The sequence below is a fragment of the Ursus maritimus genome, unplaced genomic scaffold (genome assembly GCF_017311325.1).
Source record: "Ursus maritimus isolate PB19 unplaced genomic scaffold, ASM1731132v1 scaffold_8, whole genome shotgun sequence".
Taxonomy (NCBI): Eukaryota; Metazoa; Chordata; class Mammalia; order Carnivora; family Ursidae; genus Ursus; species Ursus maritimus.
The window spans coordinates 25,082,596-25,100,018 of record NW_024426996.1 but is presented as its reverse complement, the minus strand read 5'-3'; the positions used below and the strand labels follow the sequence as shown (position 1 = coordinate 25,100,018).

Sequence of the window (17,423 nt, the reverse complement as noted above, 5' to 3'; positions counted from 1 at the left end):
CAGTGTCCTTGGTGTATTTTTTGAATGTGTTGATAGGCTATTTCCAACAGATTTTGAACAAAATGCAACAATTTTAGGCCTTTTAGACTAATTTACGTGATAAATTTTCACATTTATTTCTAAAATCTGATATAGGCAGTGAGGAGAGTACATTCTGCCATGATAAAATATGTGTTTTTTTGTATTCAAAATAAACCTAATAAGGCTTGCAATTGAGTTACAGTAGCTGGGTTTATGTGTACATTATTTGCTAATTTTGTTTGGGGTTCACACTTTAGTTAGTAGATTATAGCTTGTTTGCACACAGCTCTAAGGGTTTCACGTGCATATGTTTCATAGGTTTCTTCATATGGAAAGGGACTGACCCTCTGTCGGGAATACTAGAGTGGTTATTCCTGCTCTAGAGTGATGGGGGCCTAAAGAAGTGGTTCTTCACTGAGGCTCGAGAACCACTTTACACGTGCTTAAATACCATACTGTGGGATTTTAAAATCTAGTCTATAGAGAATGTTCCTGGCAATTTGTTAGCCAGTTTGTTTCATCAGCTGAGTCCTGTTGTATTCTATGACAGAAATTTTTAAAAAAAAAAATTTTATTATGATATGTTAGTCATCATACAGTACATCATTAGTTTTTGATGTAATGTTCCATGATTCATTACTTGTGTATAACACCCAGTGCACCATGCAATACGTGCCCTCCTTACTACCCATCACCGGCCTGTCCCAATCCCCCATCCCTCCCCTCTGAAGCCCTCAGTCTGTTTCCCAGAGTCCACAGTCTCCCATGGTTCATTCCCCCTTCTGTTTACCGCCCCTTCATTCTTCCCTTCCTTCTCCTACCGATCTTCCTGCTACTCCTTATGTTCCACAAATGAGTGAAACTATGACAGAAATTTTGTCAGAATTTGCACTTTTTGTGCAAACCAGAGGCAAAAATGGTTGAGTTTTTCATTAGAATTAAGAACTTTTCATCCAATGTAATCATAAAATAAGTAAAAAGACAAGCCACATAATGGTGATACCTGATACACAGACCTAAGGGTAGTGTTCAGGATGTGTAAATAACAACTACAAATTAGACACAGATTAATAGTTCATTAGAAAAATGTCAAAAGTGATGAACAAGCATTCCATAGGCGAGGAGCTCCAGATGGCCAATTAACCTGCAAGACGTTCAACCTCCAGTAATTAGGGAAGTGGATATTATGAGCACAATTAAATGCCATTTAACTAATTGGTTTAGTTAAAAATTTTGACAGTGTCAAGGAAGTAGAGCAGCAGAGCCGCTGGTGGGCTTGTGAATTAGGGCAGCAGCTTTGGAAAACAAGTCGGCATAAACATATTTGTATCCTGTAATCAGCAGTTCCATTCTGGTGTATGTACCTGTAAGAAACATGTATATATTTCAGTTTATATATCGTGTATGTTATTATATCTTTAATGTTTAGAGTTACAAACATAGGATGCTAAAGGAAAGCAATGGAATTATAAGCCCACGTTTCAGGTTAGTGCTTAACCCTGGGAGAGGATAGGGTTTGGGTAGAGGAGGGTTACAAATGATTTTGGTGATACTGTAAACTGGGTGGTAAGGTTGTTAATTGTTAATTTTTATATGTTTTATAGGTATTTTCTATCTGTTCTTAATATAATTCAAGAAGATCTCTTTTGATAACATTTAAAAAACATTTCAAGATGGATAAATATCCAGAATACCGCCTGTCTCACAATTTTACGTTACATATTCCTTTTTGATCTTTAGCCAAATGCAGGCACATTTTAAGTTTGAAATTATGTACCTGGAACTTTTCATCTCATTTTCAATTGACTTTATGCAGAATATTTTCACATATTGCTGTTTTTGCAATTGCTGTTTTCAGTGGCAGCATATGAATTCCAACAAATTATAATACAATGAACATTTTAACGCTGATAATTCCACAAATATTTAGTAAACCCATACAATGTGCAAAATCCTCTTTGGTATTAAGGACATTGTAGTAAATATAAACTTCCTGCCCCACACAGCTTCGAGTACAGTGTGTCCGCATAGGGGTGTGGGGCAGTGATTTCAATAAGGATTTGCCATATGACAGAAGGGTCAGAGTGGTGTGCTGTGGGGGCTCATAGCAGAGGCAGTTCCCCAGGGAGAAGGGGTCAGAGAACATTTCCCAGAGGTCCTTCCAAGCTGAGACTTGAGGAATGTGTGGGAGTGAAGGAGGAACAGACTTACTAGGACACTGGGGAGATCAGAAGAAGAAAGAAGGGTGTTTCAGGAAGAGGGAGTAGTGTATGTGAAGGCCCAGAAACAGCAACCTGGCCCAATGGGTAAATTGAAATGCAGCTGCGTGTGATGTGGGACTTGGCAAGCGTAGTGTTCTTTAGCAGAGGCAAAAGAAAGCTCACGTAGGGGCTTGTAAGCTACAGGAAATTTGGATTTTAGTTAAAACTCCCTTTTTGTCAGTTTTTCTGGTCCAAAATGTTGGAGTCATATTTGACTTCTTCTTCTCATTCCCTACACCCAGTCTCAGTAAATCGAGTGGCTTCATCCTCCAAATTAACTCAGAATCAGACCGCTTCGCACCTCCACTACGGCCTTCTTTGTCCAAGCCACCCTCACCTCTTGCCTGGGATACCATACTAGCCTCTTATTGATGCCCCAGCTCCCCCCTTGCTCCCATAGTCTGTCCTCCACATTTTCACTAGTGATTGAATAATGAAAATTGGGTCATAGCACTCCACAAAATCGCCAAATGGCTTTCTACCTCACGGTAGAAGCCAACATCCTTTTGAAGGTCTGATGTTCCCTGACTTCTCTGACTTTGTCCTATCCTGGTACACTTGTGTCCACTGCAGCCACTGACCTACTTGCCATTTAGCAATTGTGCCAGGCACACTCCTGCCTGAAGTACTTGCTCCGCACTTCCTTTCGCCTAGCATTATTCTATCCAGATAGCCATATGACATATTCCATCATTTCCTTCATTTATGATAAAATATCACCTGACTGATCAGAGAAGAGACACCTAACCCATCTATATAAAATGACAACTCTCTGGGGCGCCTGGGTGGCCCAGTTGGTTAAGTGTCCAGCTCTTGGTTTCTGCTCAGGTCATGATCTTAAGAGTCATGATGAGACTGAGCCCTGCATCGGCTTGTGCTCAGTGCAGAGTCTGCTCAAGATTCCCATCTCTCCGTCTCCCTCTGCCCCTCCCCCTGCTCGCACGCACACTCTCTCTAAATGAATGAATGAAAGAACGAATGAACGAATAAAATCTTTAAAATGACAATGCTGGCTTCCAGATATGCCCTTTCCCTCTGTTTTTCACAAATGATATGTGAAATATTTGCCTTAAAAAAAATTTTGTCTTCTTATAAAAAAAACCTTAAGTCTTCTTCAACTAGACTATAGTTCACATAAAAGTGGGCAGTTTGTTTTGTATACTGTTATTTATATTTCCTAGAATACTGCCTGGTAGATAGGAGGCTTTCAGTATGTATTAATTAAATTAATAAACAATGAGCTTGTAGTGAGGAGTTTTAAGAGGGAACTGGCATTATAAAATTTGGAAACTCACTCTGGCCACAGGGTGGAAAATGGATTGGCAGAGATTGACTCGATCCAGGGAGAAGTATGCTTCTAATGCCTGAATATTTACACTGTTATTGATAGTTAACATTTTTCAACAATACTCATTTGTTTATGCACTGAAGACTATGTGAGCAAGATAATGTGTGTGTTTACTGGTTCTTCCAACATATGGACTGACATGGGCATCCACCCTCTGGGCCTCCACTAATTCCAGGTTGCTCCGTTTATCCTTATATTTTATCTCCCTTAGAGCCAGGCTTCCCAAGGCTCTGCAGGGACTGAGGGAATCGATGGGCTAAGACAGCTGCTTGGGAAAAATCCTCAAAGTTCCTATTTATAATTGGGTGGTGGTCTCCTGGGAGTTTACCCATAAACACCAACTCAGCCAGGCTGTAGGATGTCAGCTATAATTAGCAAGCTCACTTAGCACATCAGTGCTATACAGTAAGCCCTGTCATTCTCTCAGATCCCAACATACAAGATGCAGTCAAATTTAATCTGTATATAGGTTGTCTCTCTGTGGAAGCCAGGAATCAGTTTATGCCATTGTCAACTCTGACATTCTCAGGGTCGCACCGCTTTGTAGTATCTAAGACATAATTATCCTGGATTACATTCAGTGATTGCCAGTTTCACAGTAGCCTGTGAACAAATTATTGTGTGTAACAGAGAATCAACTAATAAAACATCAGCAGCAGCATTGCTATGCATGTGCTATAAAATGTAACATGGAGCTTAGCAGCATTTCTATGCATGTGCTATAAAATGTAACATGGAGCTCAGGTGATTTTGTAATTTAAAATACAAATGCATGTGTTCTCTTATAAAAGTGAATTTTAGTATATTAGTAGATAAACCTGCTTCTATAGTATTTTACCCTAACGATATTGCTGACACAATTTAGTTTATGGAAAGTATTTATTTTTTACCACCCCATAGAAGTGAGTCATGCAGGAATTATTTGCCATATCTGCAGCCTTTAGTATTTTCTAATATAAGAGGACCTTGTTCTCTTAGAATTAAAAGGTTACTTAAATGAATTAGTAAAATATGGGCACTGGAAATTCATAGTAAATAGTGAAAAAAGTTTGTTATCTAATCTTGAAAGATAAAATTTTAAAGTCAGAAGTAAATATTTTATCTTGATTTAGTCTATAATTATAACTGTGTACTAATCATTAGAATGCACAAAGACACAAACTACAAAAGCTCACTCAAGAAACAACAGATAGCCAGAATAGCCCTCTGTATTAAAGAACTTAAATTTGTAGTTTTAAACCTTTCCACAATGAACAGTCCAGGACTGTTTAAGGAAGAAATGATACCAATTCTGCACAAACTCTTCTGCAAATTTTGAAGAGGATGGGCTATTTCCTAACTCATTCTACAAGGGCAGCGTCACCCTGATACCAAAACCATACAAAGACATGACAAGAAAACTACAGACAAATACCTCTCACGCACAGAGATGCAAAAAAATTTAACAAAATTTTAGATGAAATCTCCAATAGCTGGAAAGGATAGGCACATCATGACCAATGAGGTTTATCCCAGCAATGCAAGATTGGTTTAACATTTGAAAATCAATCAATGTAATTCATCATATTAACAGGCTAAAACAAAAAAACCATGTAATCCTATGATTATCTCTGTAGACACACAAAAAAGCATTTGATAATATCCTGAAATAAAGTCCCATCAAGCTAGGGTTGGGATAGAACTAAATGCGTAACCTGAACCCATAAAACGTCTAGGAGGAAATATTGAAGAAAACCTTTGTGACCTTGAGTTAGGCAAAGATTTCTTATACACATCACCAAAGTCCTGCTCCATAAAAGGAAAACTGAAAGAAGAACATCAAGATTGAGAACCCATCTTCCAACGACACAATTAAGAGAATGAAAAGGCAAAGCACAGACTAGGAGAAAATATTTCAAATCACATATTGGTAAAAGACTTGAACCTAGGATGTATGAAGAACTCTCAAAACTCAATAATAAGGGAAAACCCTATAGAACAATAGGCAAAACATGAAATTGCACAATTCATGAAAGAAGAGGGCCAGATGATAAATAAGCACCTGAAAAGATGCTTAACATTAATATTCATTATGGAAATGCAAATTTAAAGCACAGTGAGCTACCACCACATAGCCCGTTGAATGTCTAAAATTTGAAAGACCAGCCATACCAAATTATGGCAAGTATGTGGAGCAACTGGAGCTCTCATATACTGCCTGTAGAAATGTATAGTGGCACAACCATTATGGAAAACAGATTGAGAAATTCTTATAAATGTAAACATACCTATCCTATGACCCAGCCATTCTGCGCATACGCATTTGCTCAAGAGAAGATATGTGCGTACAATGGCTTGTACGTGAGAGTTTATTACAGCTTTATTTGCCATGACTAAAAACTGGAAGCAACACAAATATCCATGAACAATTGAACAGATAAACAAATTTTGGTATATCCATGCAATGGAAAACCACTCAGCAATAAAAAGAAATGAACCATTGATACATGGAATGACATGAATGAATCTTAAATATGCTGAGTGAAAGGAGCTGGATAAAATGGAGTGTGTAGTGCATGATTCCATTTTTATAAAATTTGTGAGAATACAAACTAATATATAGTGATGGAAAGCAGATCAGTGGTTGACTGGGGATGGAGAAGAGGATAGGGCAAGGATGGCAGAATGGCGAGATTACCAAGGAGCACCAGAATTCTTTTGAGCGTTTCATTTGCTTGATTGTGGTGATAGTTTCCCAAGTATAAACATATAGTGAAACATCAAATAGCACACTTTAAATATGTGCTGTATATTTTATGTCAGTTATACTTCAATAAAGCTCTTATAAAATTAGGATGGTGGAGCAAGATTGATACACTGAACTTGCCATGATTTTTGTTGTCTTGAAAGCTATGAAATTTTTAGTGAAAAGTAGACAAATTAGAAACAGAAGTTGAGTTTACTTATAGTTATAAAGTTATAGTGTCTCATCAGTTTATTTCCTCAGTTAACTGTTTACCTACGGGTAATTTATATTTAAAATATGCTTTTGCGTTGAACTGAAGAAGTGGTTTTCGAACATGGTCATGCACAAGAATATCTGTGGGAATTTATTAGACATCCAGAGTTCAGGCTGTTCTGAATCATGGGGATGGGAATCTGTAAGTTCAGCAAGCTTCCCAGGCAATTTTGGTGTGTGTATCCATAGACCACATTTCAGAACCACTTCTTGGTAGAACAATGTTCACGTCAAAATTGTATGAACTTGGAGGGACACTATGGACCACTGGTGCCAGAATGAAATGGAATATTCTTGGTGTAGTTACGTATATACCTCTTAGAAAGGACAGTTGACTTCTTTGACAGGGTAGCAAATTTGCATTTTGTTTGTGTTGGTTGATACTCGTGATGCCTGCCCCTATTAAAAGTGTACAGGGTACTAGAAAGAATTCAGGTGCTGTAAGGTTTCCTTTTCTCCTTTTTCTCTATTGCTTCTTCCCCCTCCTCCTTTCCCTTTGTTCATGATATTCATTGACCTGCCTTTGGTGTTTGTGTAATACTCATGGGCTACATACAGATGTTGCTTTCACCAGGCCTTTCAATAGGGAAAGGACAGGGGCAGGAGGAAGAAAGAACCATCTTATACTTTATCAGGTACCTTAAAAAAATGAACACAGAGTAAGAGCAACCTTAGTTCACCACTTTTGACTTTGAGATCATGGAGAGCAAGAAAGCCTTTTCAATATATGCATGCATTTCTTTGTGCCTTTCTCTAGGGACTGATTGATGGTTGCTCAATTGAACAATCATAGATGTGTAGTTCACGCTTGTACCTCGTACCTTTATGTGACTGAATGTTCCTTATTGTATTTTTAGTACTCTACTTATTCTTTTGTTTTCCACAGACATGATGCCATTGTTATCTCAGGAACTGAAATGGCCAAACAAGTCCAGAAAGAAATACAGAGAGGTGTGGAATCATGGATTTCCCTCGGGAACAGAAGACCTTACCTCAGTATCATTTTAGTGGGCGATGACCCAGCCAGTCATACGTATGTCCGGAAGAAGATCAGAGCTGCCTCTGCTGTAGGTGGGAATGCGTCCTAGTTGTTCTTGTTACTCAATCATGTGTTCTGGTTTTACTCCAAAGGGTGATCATTATCAACGATAGTTGTCAAATAAGTGCTACTGGAATAACATTTATTATTATTATTAGAGATTAGTTACCAAAGCTTCTGTTCATTTCTTCATCTTTTTCTTCAGCTTTCTTACTGAATTAACTCAATGCGATTTCAGATCCTATGGTGACATGTCAGGGGACCACTGCACATCTAAAGGGCCCATTTTTAGGCACAGCATAGGAAATGTAGTTAATGGTATTGTAATAGGGTTGTACGGTGATAGGTGGCAGCTACACTTGTGACGAGCGCAGCAAAATGAATAGACTTGTCAAATCACCAGGTTGTACCCGTGAAAACTACTGTAATATTGTATGTCAGCTATATTTCAATTTTTTAAAAAAGGTCCATTTTTATTATATTTGCTTGAATCAGATAATAAACCTGGCCAGTTCACTGTGCTGATCTTGGCCTAATAGTGGTGGTGGTGGCATTGGTACCTTTACTGTATTCAAATCCACTAACAGTAGCTTATCACAGATAAATGTGATGGGATACTGGGCCAAAAAAATGCATGTGAATCATGAGAAAACATCTGTGCTATTTGAGAAATCCCTTTTAATGGTGCTTTGGACACCATTTTTGTAGAAGGGCCTTTCCTTACTGTGGGACGGGAGCAGAGGAAACCAGTTGCACACCGTGTAAGACACCATGAATGAAAAACCACATCTTTGTTAGTCAAGTGATTTTCTGTATTTGTTTTTCTTCCAGGGATCTGTAGTGAGATCATTCTAAAACCTAAGGATGTTTCTCAGGAAGAACTTTTGGACATAACTGATCAATTGAATATGGACCCAAGAGTCAGTGGTATATTAGTTCAGTTACCACTGCCAGGTACATAAGGCTCTTCTCTATGTCTGCTTTGGTTTTAGGTGAAAGGGCATCTGTCGACATTGTATCATGACACCACAAGTAATTTAGAAAATAGGTTCATGAAGGTACCAGCTATTAGACTAGCAGGTAATTGTTGATAACTCCTGAATGACTTGCGCTTATAATGACTGAAACTTGTGAAAGAAAAATTGAGGCAAAAATTACATGCAGTCCTCACTTTACACAATAGTGCAAGACCATAAAAACGAGTTGTGTAAGCTAAAACCGGGTAAAGTGATCTTAAAAATCCATGGGAAAAATAACAGTTGTTCTGTGACCTTTGAAATGTTCTCCCCATACATTAAAAACTCTCCTACTGTGGCTCATAAATGTATAGGGAAATGAAAACAAAAAAGGTAAAATTAATATTTGTTCAGTATACTCTAATTTAAACATTAAAAACATCGAGGGGCATCTGGGTGGCTCAGTCCATTGCGTGTCTGAATCTTGATTGTGGCTTAGGTCATGATCTCAGGTTCGTGAGATCAAGCCCCGCGCCTGGCTCCTTGTTGGGCATGGTGCCTGCTTAAGTTTCTCTCTCTCCCTCTCCCTCTGCCCCTCCCCACTCCCTCTAAAAAAAAAAAAACAAAAAAAACCCCCAAAACTTAGAAACATTGAGAATTAAAGTTATTTGCAAAAAAACTTGACCAGAGGAGGTTGACCAGTAGCTTGCCTTCTCATCATATAGCTTACGGTATGGAGCAAGCGTCTTTCCCGTGCCTTGGGGAATTGAATTGTATATTCTTTGCTAGGTTTGGATCAGCTTCCATTTGTCCTTTGTAATCATTTGCCGAGCAATCTTCTTGTGGTTTGTAGTTTTTTCAAAGTTGTGAAGTATCCCCTAGAGTTGCCGGTGCCGTTTACGCTGGGGTGTTGTCATCCTTTTTGTCGCAAGAACCTTCTTCGTTTGTGTGAATTGGTTGGCCTTTCACTAAGTTCCCGCGGCTCATAGCCGCATCGCTCCAAAGGGCACAGTGTCAACATTGCAGGGTCACCTCGTTCTTGGACAAGCCATTTCCATTCCATTAGAATCCTCCCGAAGCGACTTCATCTTGTTTTCTGCCTTCATAGTTCTGACCTTCCCGTGGGCCAGGCTTCTGCTGCCTTTGCTCGGTTGTCGCCGTTTTCAGACCTTCTGTTCACATCTAATTTCACTTCTAGCGTTGCCGCATTTTGTTTCTTTGCTGCCCTGTCACCTTTACAGGTTAATTCCCTTTGTCGATGATCAACTTTTGCGAAACGTCACGTGAGCTTATCCCTGGGAGACAGGGAGGAAGGATGATTTGCCATTTAGGTTTGAGCTGAATAACGGGTGTGCAGTGACCAGTCATCCAGACTTGTAAAGAAGCGACATGTTGCTCACTGATCCCGATGCTCATCTTTATTTACATAGTGATTTGTGGACCAGAGGGCTGGCAGCTCTTACGTAATTACTCACCGTTAATTGAGCACCATAACTGACGTTTGAATTGTGTTGTTGGACGACGGATGTTATTTAACTAAATTATGGCTCTGAAATTCATGGCTATTTCAGCTGAGTACAGCGAGGACTGCAAGCATAGTACAGATGACAGTAGTTTTGAGTTCTGTAAATTTTGCAGAAAGCAAAAGCTGAATGGTGCTATTGCATGGGATCTTTGTATGGTATTATGGTATTTTATCCAACAATATAACTTATTGCCTTAGTATATAACTTCTGTGCTAAGTCGTACCAAACATTCACTTTTCTAATTCTCTTAGGGGTTTATTAACATCACAAGTCAGTCCCCAGAAATTTGGCAGTGGGCTTAAACCCAGTTGTTTGGCTCATATTAAAAAAGAGTCTTTTTTCTGCTATATATGCCAAGCAATCTTCTTTTGGTTTGTAGTTTTTTAAATTTCTCCCACTTGTATTTGTACTGAATTCAAATAGTTATAAAAAACATGTCACAAATTTCCAAATCTAAAACACTGGATTTAGTTTGTCCTAAAAATTAAGTTCCTATCTGTAGAAATTTTACCCTTTTTGGGCAACTTTTCTCATTTGGGGAATTTATTAGAAAATTGCCACTAGATGGCACTGTTGAACTGTCTGTACTAAAATAAATTGCTTAGTTCTGTGTTCATTTTAGACAGAAGCATAGAGGCAAAGGGACTGGGCTAATAACAAATATCTGGATGCTCTAAGAAAGGATAATTCTCTATCTTGCTGAAAAGCCACTAATATACAAAATAATCCTGGCTAAAATTTATTACATTAAGGATTTATTATGTCTCATCACTTTACATTGATTACTTCATTGAATCCTCACAATAATCCTGGGGGGTTGGAACTATTATTGTACATTTTACTGATGAAAGATTTGAGGTACAGAGAGGTTAAGTAACTTCCCAAAGGTCACTGGAACTGGCAGTAATTGAGTTGGGATGTGTGAATCCAGGAAGACTGGTTCCTCATGCCAGTACTTTTAACTATTATGTTACCCCTCACCAGCACATCAGTGTTAGCTAGTGAGTAATATATCATACTATGTGGCAGGTATTCCTTGTGGATGGTTTTATCTAATCCTCAAAGCAGCCTTATGAGTAGGAATTATCTTCTTTAGTTTACATATGAGAAGACTCGTCTATATTACTTACTCTACTTAATCTACGTTATACTGGGACATAAGGTTTGTTGATTGATAGAAAAAGTTGGTTAAAGTAGGAAATCATGAAACAATGCATATTTACCATAAATATTGTATTATAACATAAATAATTTAAATACTCATTTATTCATCAATCTTTTGATGGGGTTCCACAGCACCTTGGAACCTACTGATTGGAATTTTGAATCATCTTCTGGCATTACTAATACCTGTGATTCATTGCCTCTCATTTTCAGTTTGAGATGAAACTATCGCAGTGAAAATTCATATTGATTTTTAAAATATCTCCCAATCTGGGGCACCTGGGTGGCTCAGTCGGTTAAGCATCCAACTCTTGATTTTGACTCAGGTCATGATCTCAGGGTTGTGAGATAGAGCCCCACGTCGGACTCTGCACTCAGTGTGGAATCTGCTTGGGAATTTCTTTCTCCCCCCTCCTCCTTCTCTTCTCCTGTTCGTGCTCTCTAAATGCATACATACCTATGTACATAAAATATTTAAGAAAATATCTCCTAATCTACGACTGTCTTGTCCATATCTAAATCCTTACTAATTCATTTCAGTTCTGAAGAGTCTTTCCAAAATTTTCAGTTTAGTTTTTATAGAAATAGCAACTGTTTTGTTCTCACACTCCATTGTTATTATTATTATATTTTATTGTATTTTATTTATTATATTTATTATATATTTTATTTGTTTATACCACTTTTAATTAAATTACATAGTTACTCTGAAAAAACTAGCAAAAACCGTTTAAGAAATACACACAATTGTCTCTTGAGTATCACGAAAGTCAACTGGTATGGGCAGGAGTAGTTTTTTTTTAACCGCGTTCTGATTTGTTTAGTGAGCCCTGAGCATCCGCTTCCATGTTTTACAGAAGAAATGGAACTCCTTTAGTCATTTTGGTGAGTTGGCCAAATGGAAGTAGGTTGAGATAGCCCCTCCCGGCCGGGTCTTAATAAGATGGTGACAATGTATCAGTGAAACAATGAGCAAATGAGCAAATGAGATGATTCTAGTTGAGCACACCTCCAGTTTTCTATCGTTGGGTTCATAATTTGGATTCCAAATTATGACATGATTAGAAATGGGAGATTATTTTTCACCATTAGGGCAATATCTTGAGTAAAAGAAATTCTCACTTAGAACTGTAATTCCGATGTTGCAGGACAAGTTTGCATAGGATTAATCAGAGTATACAAACAGCTTCCATACATCTCATCTGGATACAAATCAAAGAAATGAGATAGAGTTCTGCCCTATTTGGTGGCAATGAGTCTGTCTCAGGCCAGGCCCCGTTTTATGTTCAGAAGCTGTGCAACTTCGGTCAGGATTGGAAGTACTCAGGATATAATTGTGTGTCCTCAGTCATGCAGCCTGGCTGTTTTTCCTCTAGCTGATCCTCAAACTACAGAGGAGTAAAAACCACATGCGATGCTTCCCTACTCCTATCCCGTGTGCCGTCTGTCAGTATCAATAAGTGGTCATTTTGTCAAGGCCAGAAAGATGTCTGCTATTCACGTTCTGTATGTATTTTCTCCTAATCAGGTATTATTTGCTTTTAGCTTTTATTGAGTTGTACCTATTGAAGTGATGTTATATTAAAAGCTATGTCATTTGTACAGTATGTATCAGTATGTAATGTGAAAAAAAGGGTGAAATAATGAGCTTTAAAAATTGAGAGCCATTCTTTTCTAACTAAAACAATGAAAGAGAAATTATACTATCAAGAAACTTAAAGCGTGCTGGAAATTTGCTATACCTATTTGTTACAGTATGGGATTTGGTACAGGAGAAGTTTGTTTTTAGTGGATTTCAGTTATATGAACTCTATGAAAGCATTCAGATGTAAGCCTATAAAACAGCAAGCACTAAATGGTATTTTAGTGTGGTGTTTTACTATTGCTCTATGACAACACCTATTTCTGGTATCCATAACTGCAAATATTTACCACTTACTATTGCCGGACACTGTTAAAGTGCTTTCTATATAGTAAATCACTTAACACTTGGAACAACTCTTATCAGTGGGTGCTATTTTTTTCAATCTGTGGTGTATAGTTAAGGGTATTAAGGGAACTGAGAATCTTGTGTAAGGCCAGGGAGGTAGTGAGTAGCAGAACAATGCCAGGAGAAGCAATGATAGTGTCCTTTCAACCATAATCGCCGTCCTACAACGGAGACTGCAAGGCCGGTGCCAAGAGAGACGCTTGCTCATCTCCTCATGTTTTCTTGCTTTCTAAAGTCTACTTTTCATCTATTTCTAAAACAAAATTATTAGGTAGAATGGGAAAACTTATTCCATCTTATCTATCTTTTTCTAAAATAGTTTTCCAAATGTTTCCTTTTAATTATCGAGGTTGAAGTCTTTGAATATTAACATCTTCCAGTTTATGTAAGGGGATTAAATAGAGAAATTAGAATGAAATATAGGCTTAAAGGATTAAATCTGGAGGGATTGAGTAAGGAGAGTTAGAGTTTACTGTGTAGATTTAACAAAGATAAATGTTTCTAATAATAAGTAGGCATAAAAATGGAGATATTGACCTAATTAGTAAGGATATAGATATATGCATTGCCTAAAACTTAATTCTTCATTTGGAGGAAAAAAGTCTCAGCCATAATTGCTTTTCTTAAGAGATTATGTAATTCATGTATGCGGAATATTTATTGCTCTGTTTTTAATGTTCTTGACAAGAGTGGGAAATTTTCACCACTCTGGACTTCTTCATGTTTGTAGAGCCATTTATTTTGTTTATTTCTAACTAATTTTCAGATTTTGACTTGAACTTTGTTACAACATTTTCCCTCTTTCTCTAGGAAGAAAGCCCAGTTCTGTGTTTGAGTCTTCAGAACAATTCTGCATGGAATATTTTATTACTTTTTTAGAAATGCGTTTCCTCCATTAGAGTGCTAGTACCACCAAGTAGGGAGAATCACAGTTCACATTTTATTCTGAAATCCACTCTGGGTCATGGTAGACTTTTAGTGAGTGTGACTGCCGGAATGAATGAACTCTGTAGTTTCCCAGCAACTGCTTTTTTTAAATTTTAATTCAAGTCTTACCCTTCTGCATATTTTCTAAGAGTAGTGTATAAGTTCTGACACTGTTCAAGATTTGATGAAGATCTTCAATCTCTGTACCCCTGAAACCTTCCTATAACGACAGTATTTATTATATCGAAGACATGCCAGGATAACGCACGTTTTATTACTTGAATAGGGCCTTGGCCTCTGACCTCTTAACTATATTGATTCTTTCAAACATACCAGAGCTGACTTCTTCCTACCCTTCAGGTCTTAGCTTGAATGCCACAGCCTCACAGAGCCCTTCCCAGCCCACACCCTCTGAAATTATTTTAATTCTGTTATTCTCAGTTTCAGTGCTGCCTTTTTCTGTGGCAGAAAAAGTTCTCCAATATCCACATGCCACCTTACATGTCCCAGCTTCTCAGAGCAACTAGGTTGGGGCCATGTGACTACTTTCCACTGGATTGTGAGGGGAAGTGACTTTTTTGTGCCATTTCTGGACCGAGAATGGCTAAAAGCTATTGTGCTCCATTGCCACTCCTCTTTTTGTTGCAGTTATCGTGGAAGCAAGATGTTACGAATGATTGCAAATTATAAGAAGGAGGGAAGTGGGATTCTTGTGGAGCTTTACATGAATAAGAATGAAGTATCCTTTCATAAGTGACTCAGATTTCAGATTAAAACACACGTGCATGCGCGCGCGCACAAACACACACACACACACACACAAATTTGATGACAACTATAAACCCACAGATCTAAGAAGCTCAACAAACTCCAAGCGCATGCAATGTGAAGAAAACTATACCAAAAAACACCTTAATCCACTTGTTCAAAAATAGTGTGATAGAAAAATATTAAAAGTGGCAAGAGGGGGGAAAATCGCATTAACATACAGAGGAATACAAAGAAGGAAGGCAGCAGATTTCTTGTTAGAAACAGTATAAGCTAGAAGACAAGGGAATAGCTTGATCTTTAAAGTATTGAAAGGAAAGAACCTGTCAATTGTGAATTCTATATATTCAGTGAAACTGTCTTTTAAAACAAAGGCAAAATAAAATTTTTTTTTTCAGAAATTTAGGGAAGGGAGAACCCAGACAGAGCTGAAAACAATCACCAGCAAACCCATACTACAAGAAATGCTAAAAGAAGTCCTTTGGACAGAAGGAAATGATACCAGATGAAAATATGTGTCTATCCAAAGGGATGAAGAGCACTGGAAATGGTAGTCACATGAATAAATACGTATGATATTTTTCTTATCATTCAAATCATCTTAGAATATAATTGATATTTAACTAAAAACAAAAACCATGTAATGTGTGGTTTGTAACATATATAAAAGTAAAACGTACAACAATAGCACTAAAGTTGGGAGAGAGGAAATGGTAGGATGTAAATGTTAGATTCTTATACTGTATGGGAAGTGATATATCACTTGAGGATAGACTGAGATAAATTAAAGGTATATATTATAGAACCAGAAATGACCACTAAACAAACACAATATAGAGTTATAGCTAGTAAACCAATTAAGGAGATAAAATGAAATCACTAAAAATACTCAGTTATTCTAAAGGAAGGAAGAAAAAGGGGGCAAAGACAACAGTGAAAACACATATAAAATTTTATCACATAAAATGTAATGTTGTAAATAACCCAATAAAATGTCAAAAGTTGTCAGGTTGGATAAAAACAAGAGCCAACTGTATGCTGCATACAAAAAACACACTTCAAATATAAAGACACAGAGAGGTTATTAGCAAAAGGATGGAAAAGATATACCATGCTAACACTAATTAAAAGAAAGTTGGATTGGTTATGTTAATATCATTCAAAATGTATTTCAGAGCAATGAATATTATCAGGGATAAAAAGGTCATTCCACAGTAATAAAGGGTTCCATTTATCAAAAAGAAATAACAATCTTAATCATTTATATCCCTAAGAAGAAAGCTGCAATAAAAACCACTAGAATTGCAAGAAAAATAGACAAGTCCAAAATTATAATCATAAATTTCAGTACCTCTCTCTCAATAATTGAGAAAATAGAAAATCAATTAAGGATATAGATTTGACCTAATTGACATTTATAGAACACAATCCTAGCAAACAACAGAATACACATTTTTTTTCAAGTTTACATAGAACATTTACAAAGAAATAATGTATTCTAGACCATAAAACAAATCTCAGATATAAAAGGATTCATGTTGCCTTAAGTGTTTTCCCTAACCACAATGGAATTAAATTAAGACTCACTAATGGAAAATTCCCCAATATTTAGAAACTAAATAACACACTTCTAAATAACCCATGCATTGAAAAAAAAAGGGAAGTTAGAAATTATTTTAACTTTTTATGAAGACGCAGCATATTGAAATTTATGGTATGCTGCTAAAGCAGTACATGGGGGAAATATATAATACTAAATACCTATCTTAGAAAAGAAGAAAGATCCCAAATCAGCATCAGCTTCTGCCTTAAGGTACTAGAAAAAAGAAAAGATAAGAAAGAAAATAATAAAAATCAAAGCAGAAATTAAAATAGAAAACAAAAATAATGAAGAAAATGAATGAAACAAAAGCTAGATTGATCAAGGAAAAAAAGACACAAATTACCAATATCAGGAATGAGAGAGGTGACATCACTACAGGTTCTAAGGCAATTAAAAGGATAAAAGGGAATATTTTGAACAACTTTATGCCACGTAATTTGACAACTTTGATGAAATGAACAACTTTCTTGAAAGACACACACTGCCAAGGCTCGATCAAGAAGTAGATAATGTGAATAATTCTATTAAAAAGTTGACTTTGTAGTTAAAATTCATCCCATAAAGAAAGCTCCATGTTCAGATGGCTTCACTGGTGAGTTCTACCAAATATTTAAGGAAAGAATAATGCTAAGAAGGAGGGAATACTCCTGAACTCATTATATGAGGCCACCATTACCCTGATATCAAAAACCAGGCAAAGACATTACAAAAAAGGAAAACCATGGACCAGTATCCTTTATGAACATAAATGTAAGAGATATTAACAAAATCTAACAAAATCTAGCAATATATAAAAGGGATCATTCATCATGACCAAAGGGG

At 37.0% G+C, this 17,423-nt stretch overlaps 1 protein-coding gene across 4 annotated transcripts in view; it reads left to right on the top strand.

Moving 5' to 3' along the window:
* Positions 1-7,490: 7,490 nt before the first annotated feature.
* The window catches only part of MTHFD2L (methylenetetrahydrofolate dehydrogenase (NADP+ dependent) 2 like), a 107,393-nt gene continuing 97,460 nt past the window's right edge, over positions 7,491-17,423 (top strand). For 3 of the 4 annotated variants that reach the window (XR_005833463.1, XM_040625180.1, XM_040625179.1), the window contains exons 1-2: positions 7,491-7,699; positions 8,499-8,621. Coding sequence is in view for 3 of the 4 variants with exons in the window: in XM_040625180.1 (XP_040481114.1) it covers positions 7,546-7,699; positions 8,499-8,621 (277 nt within the window). In the remaining variant the exon portion in view is untranslated. The remainder of the gene's footprint in view (positions 7,700-8,498; positions 8,622-17,423) is intronic. The other variant, XM_008693332.2, reaches the window with a different exon arrangement.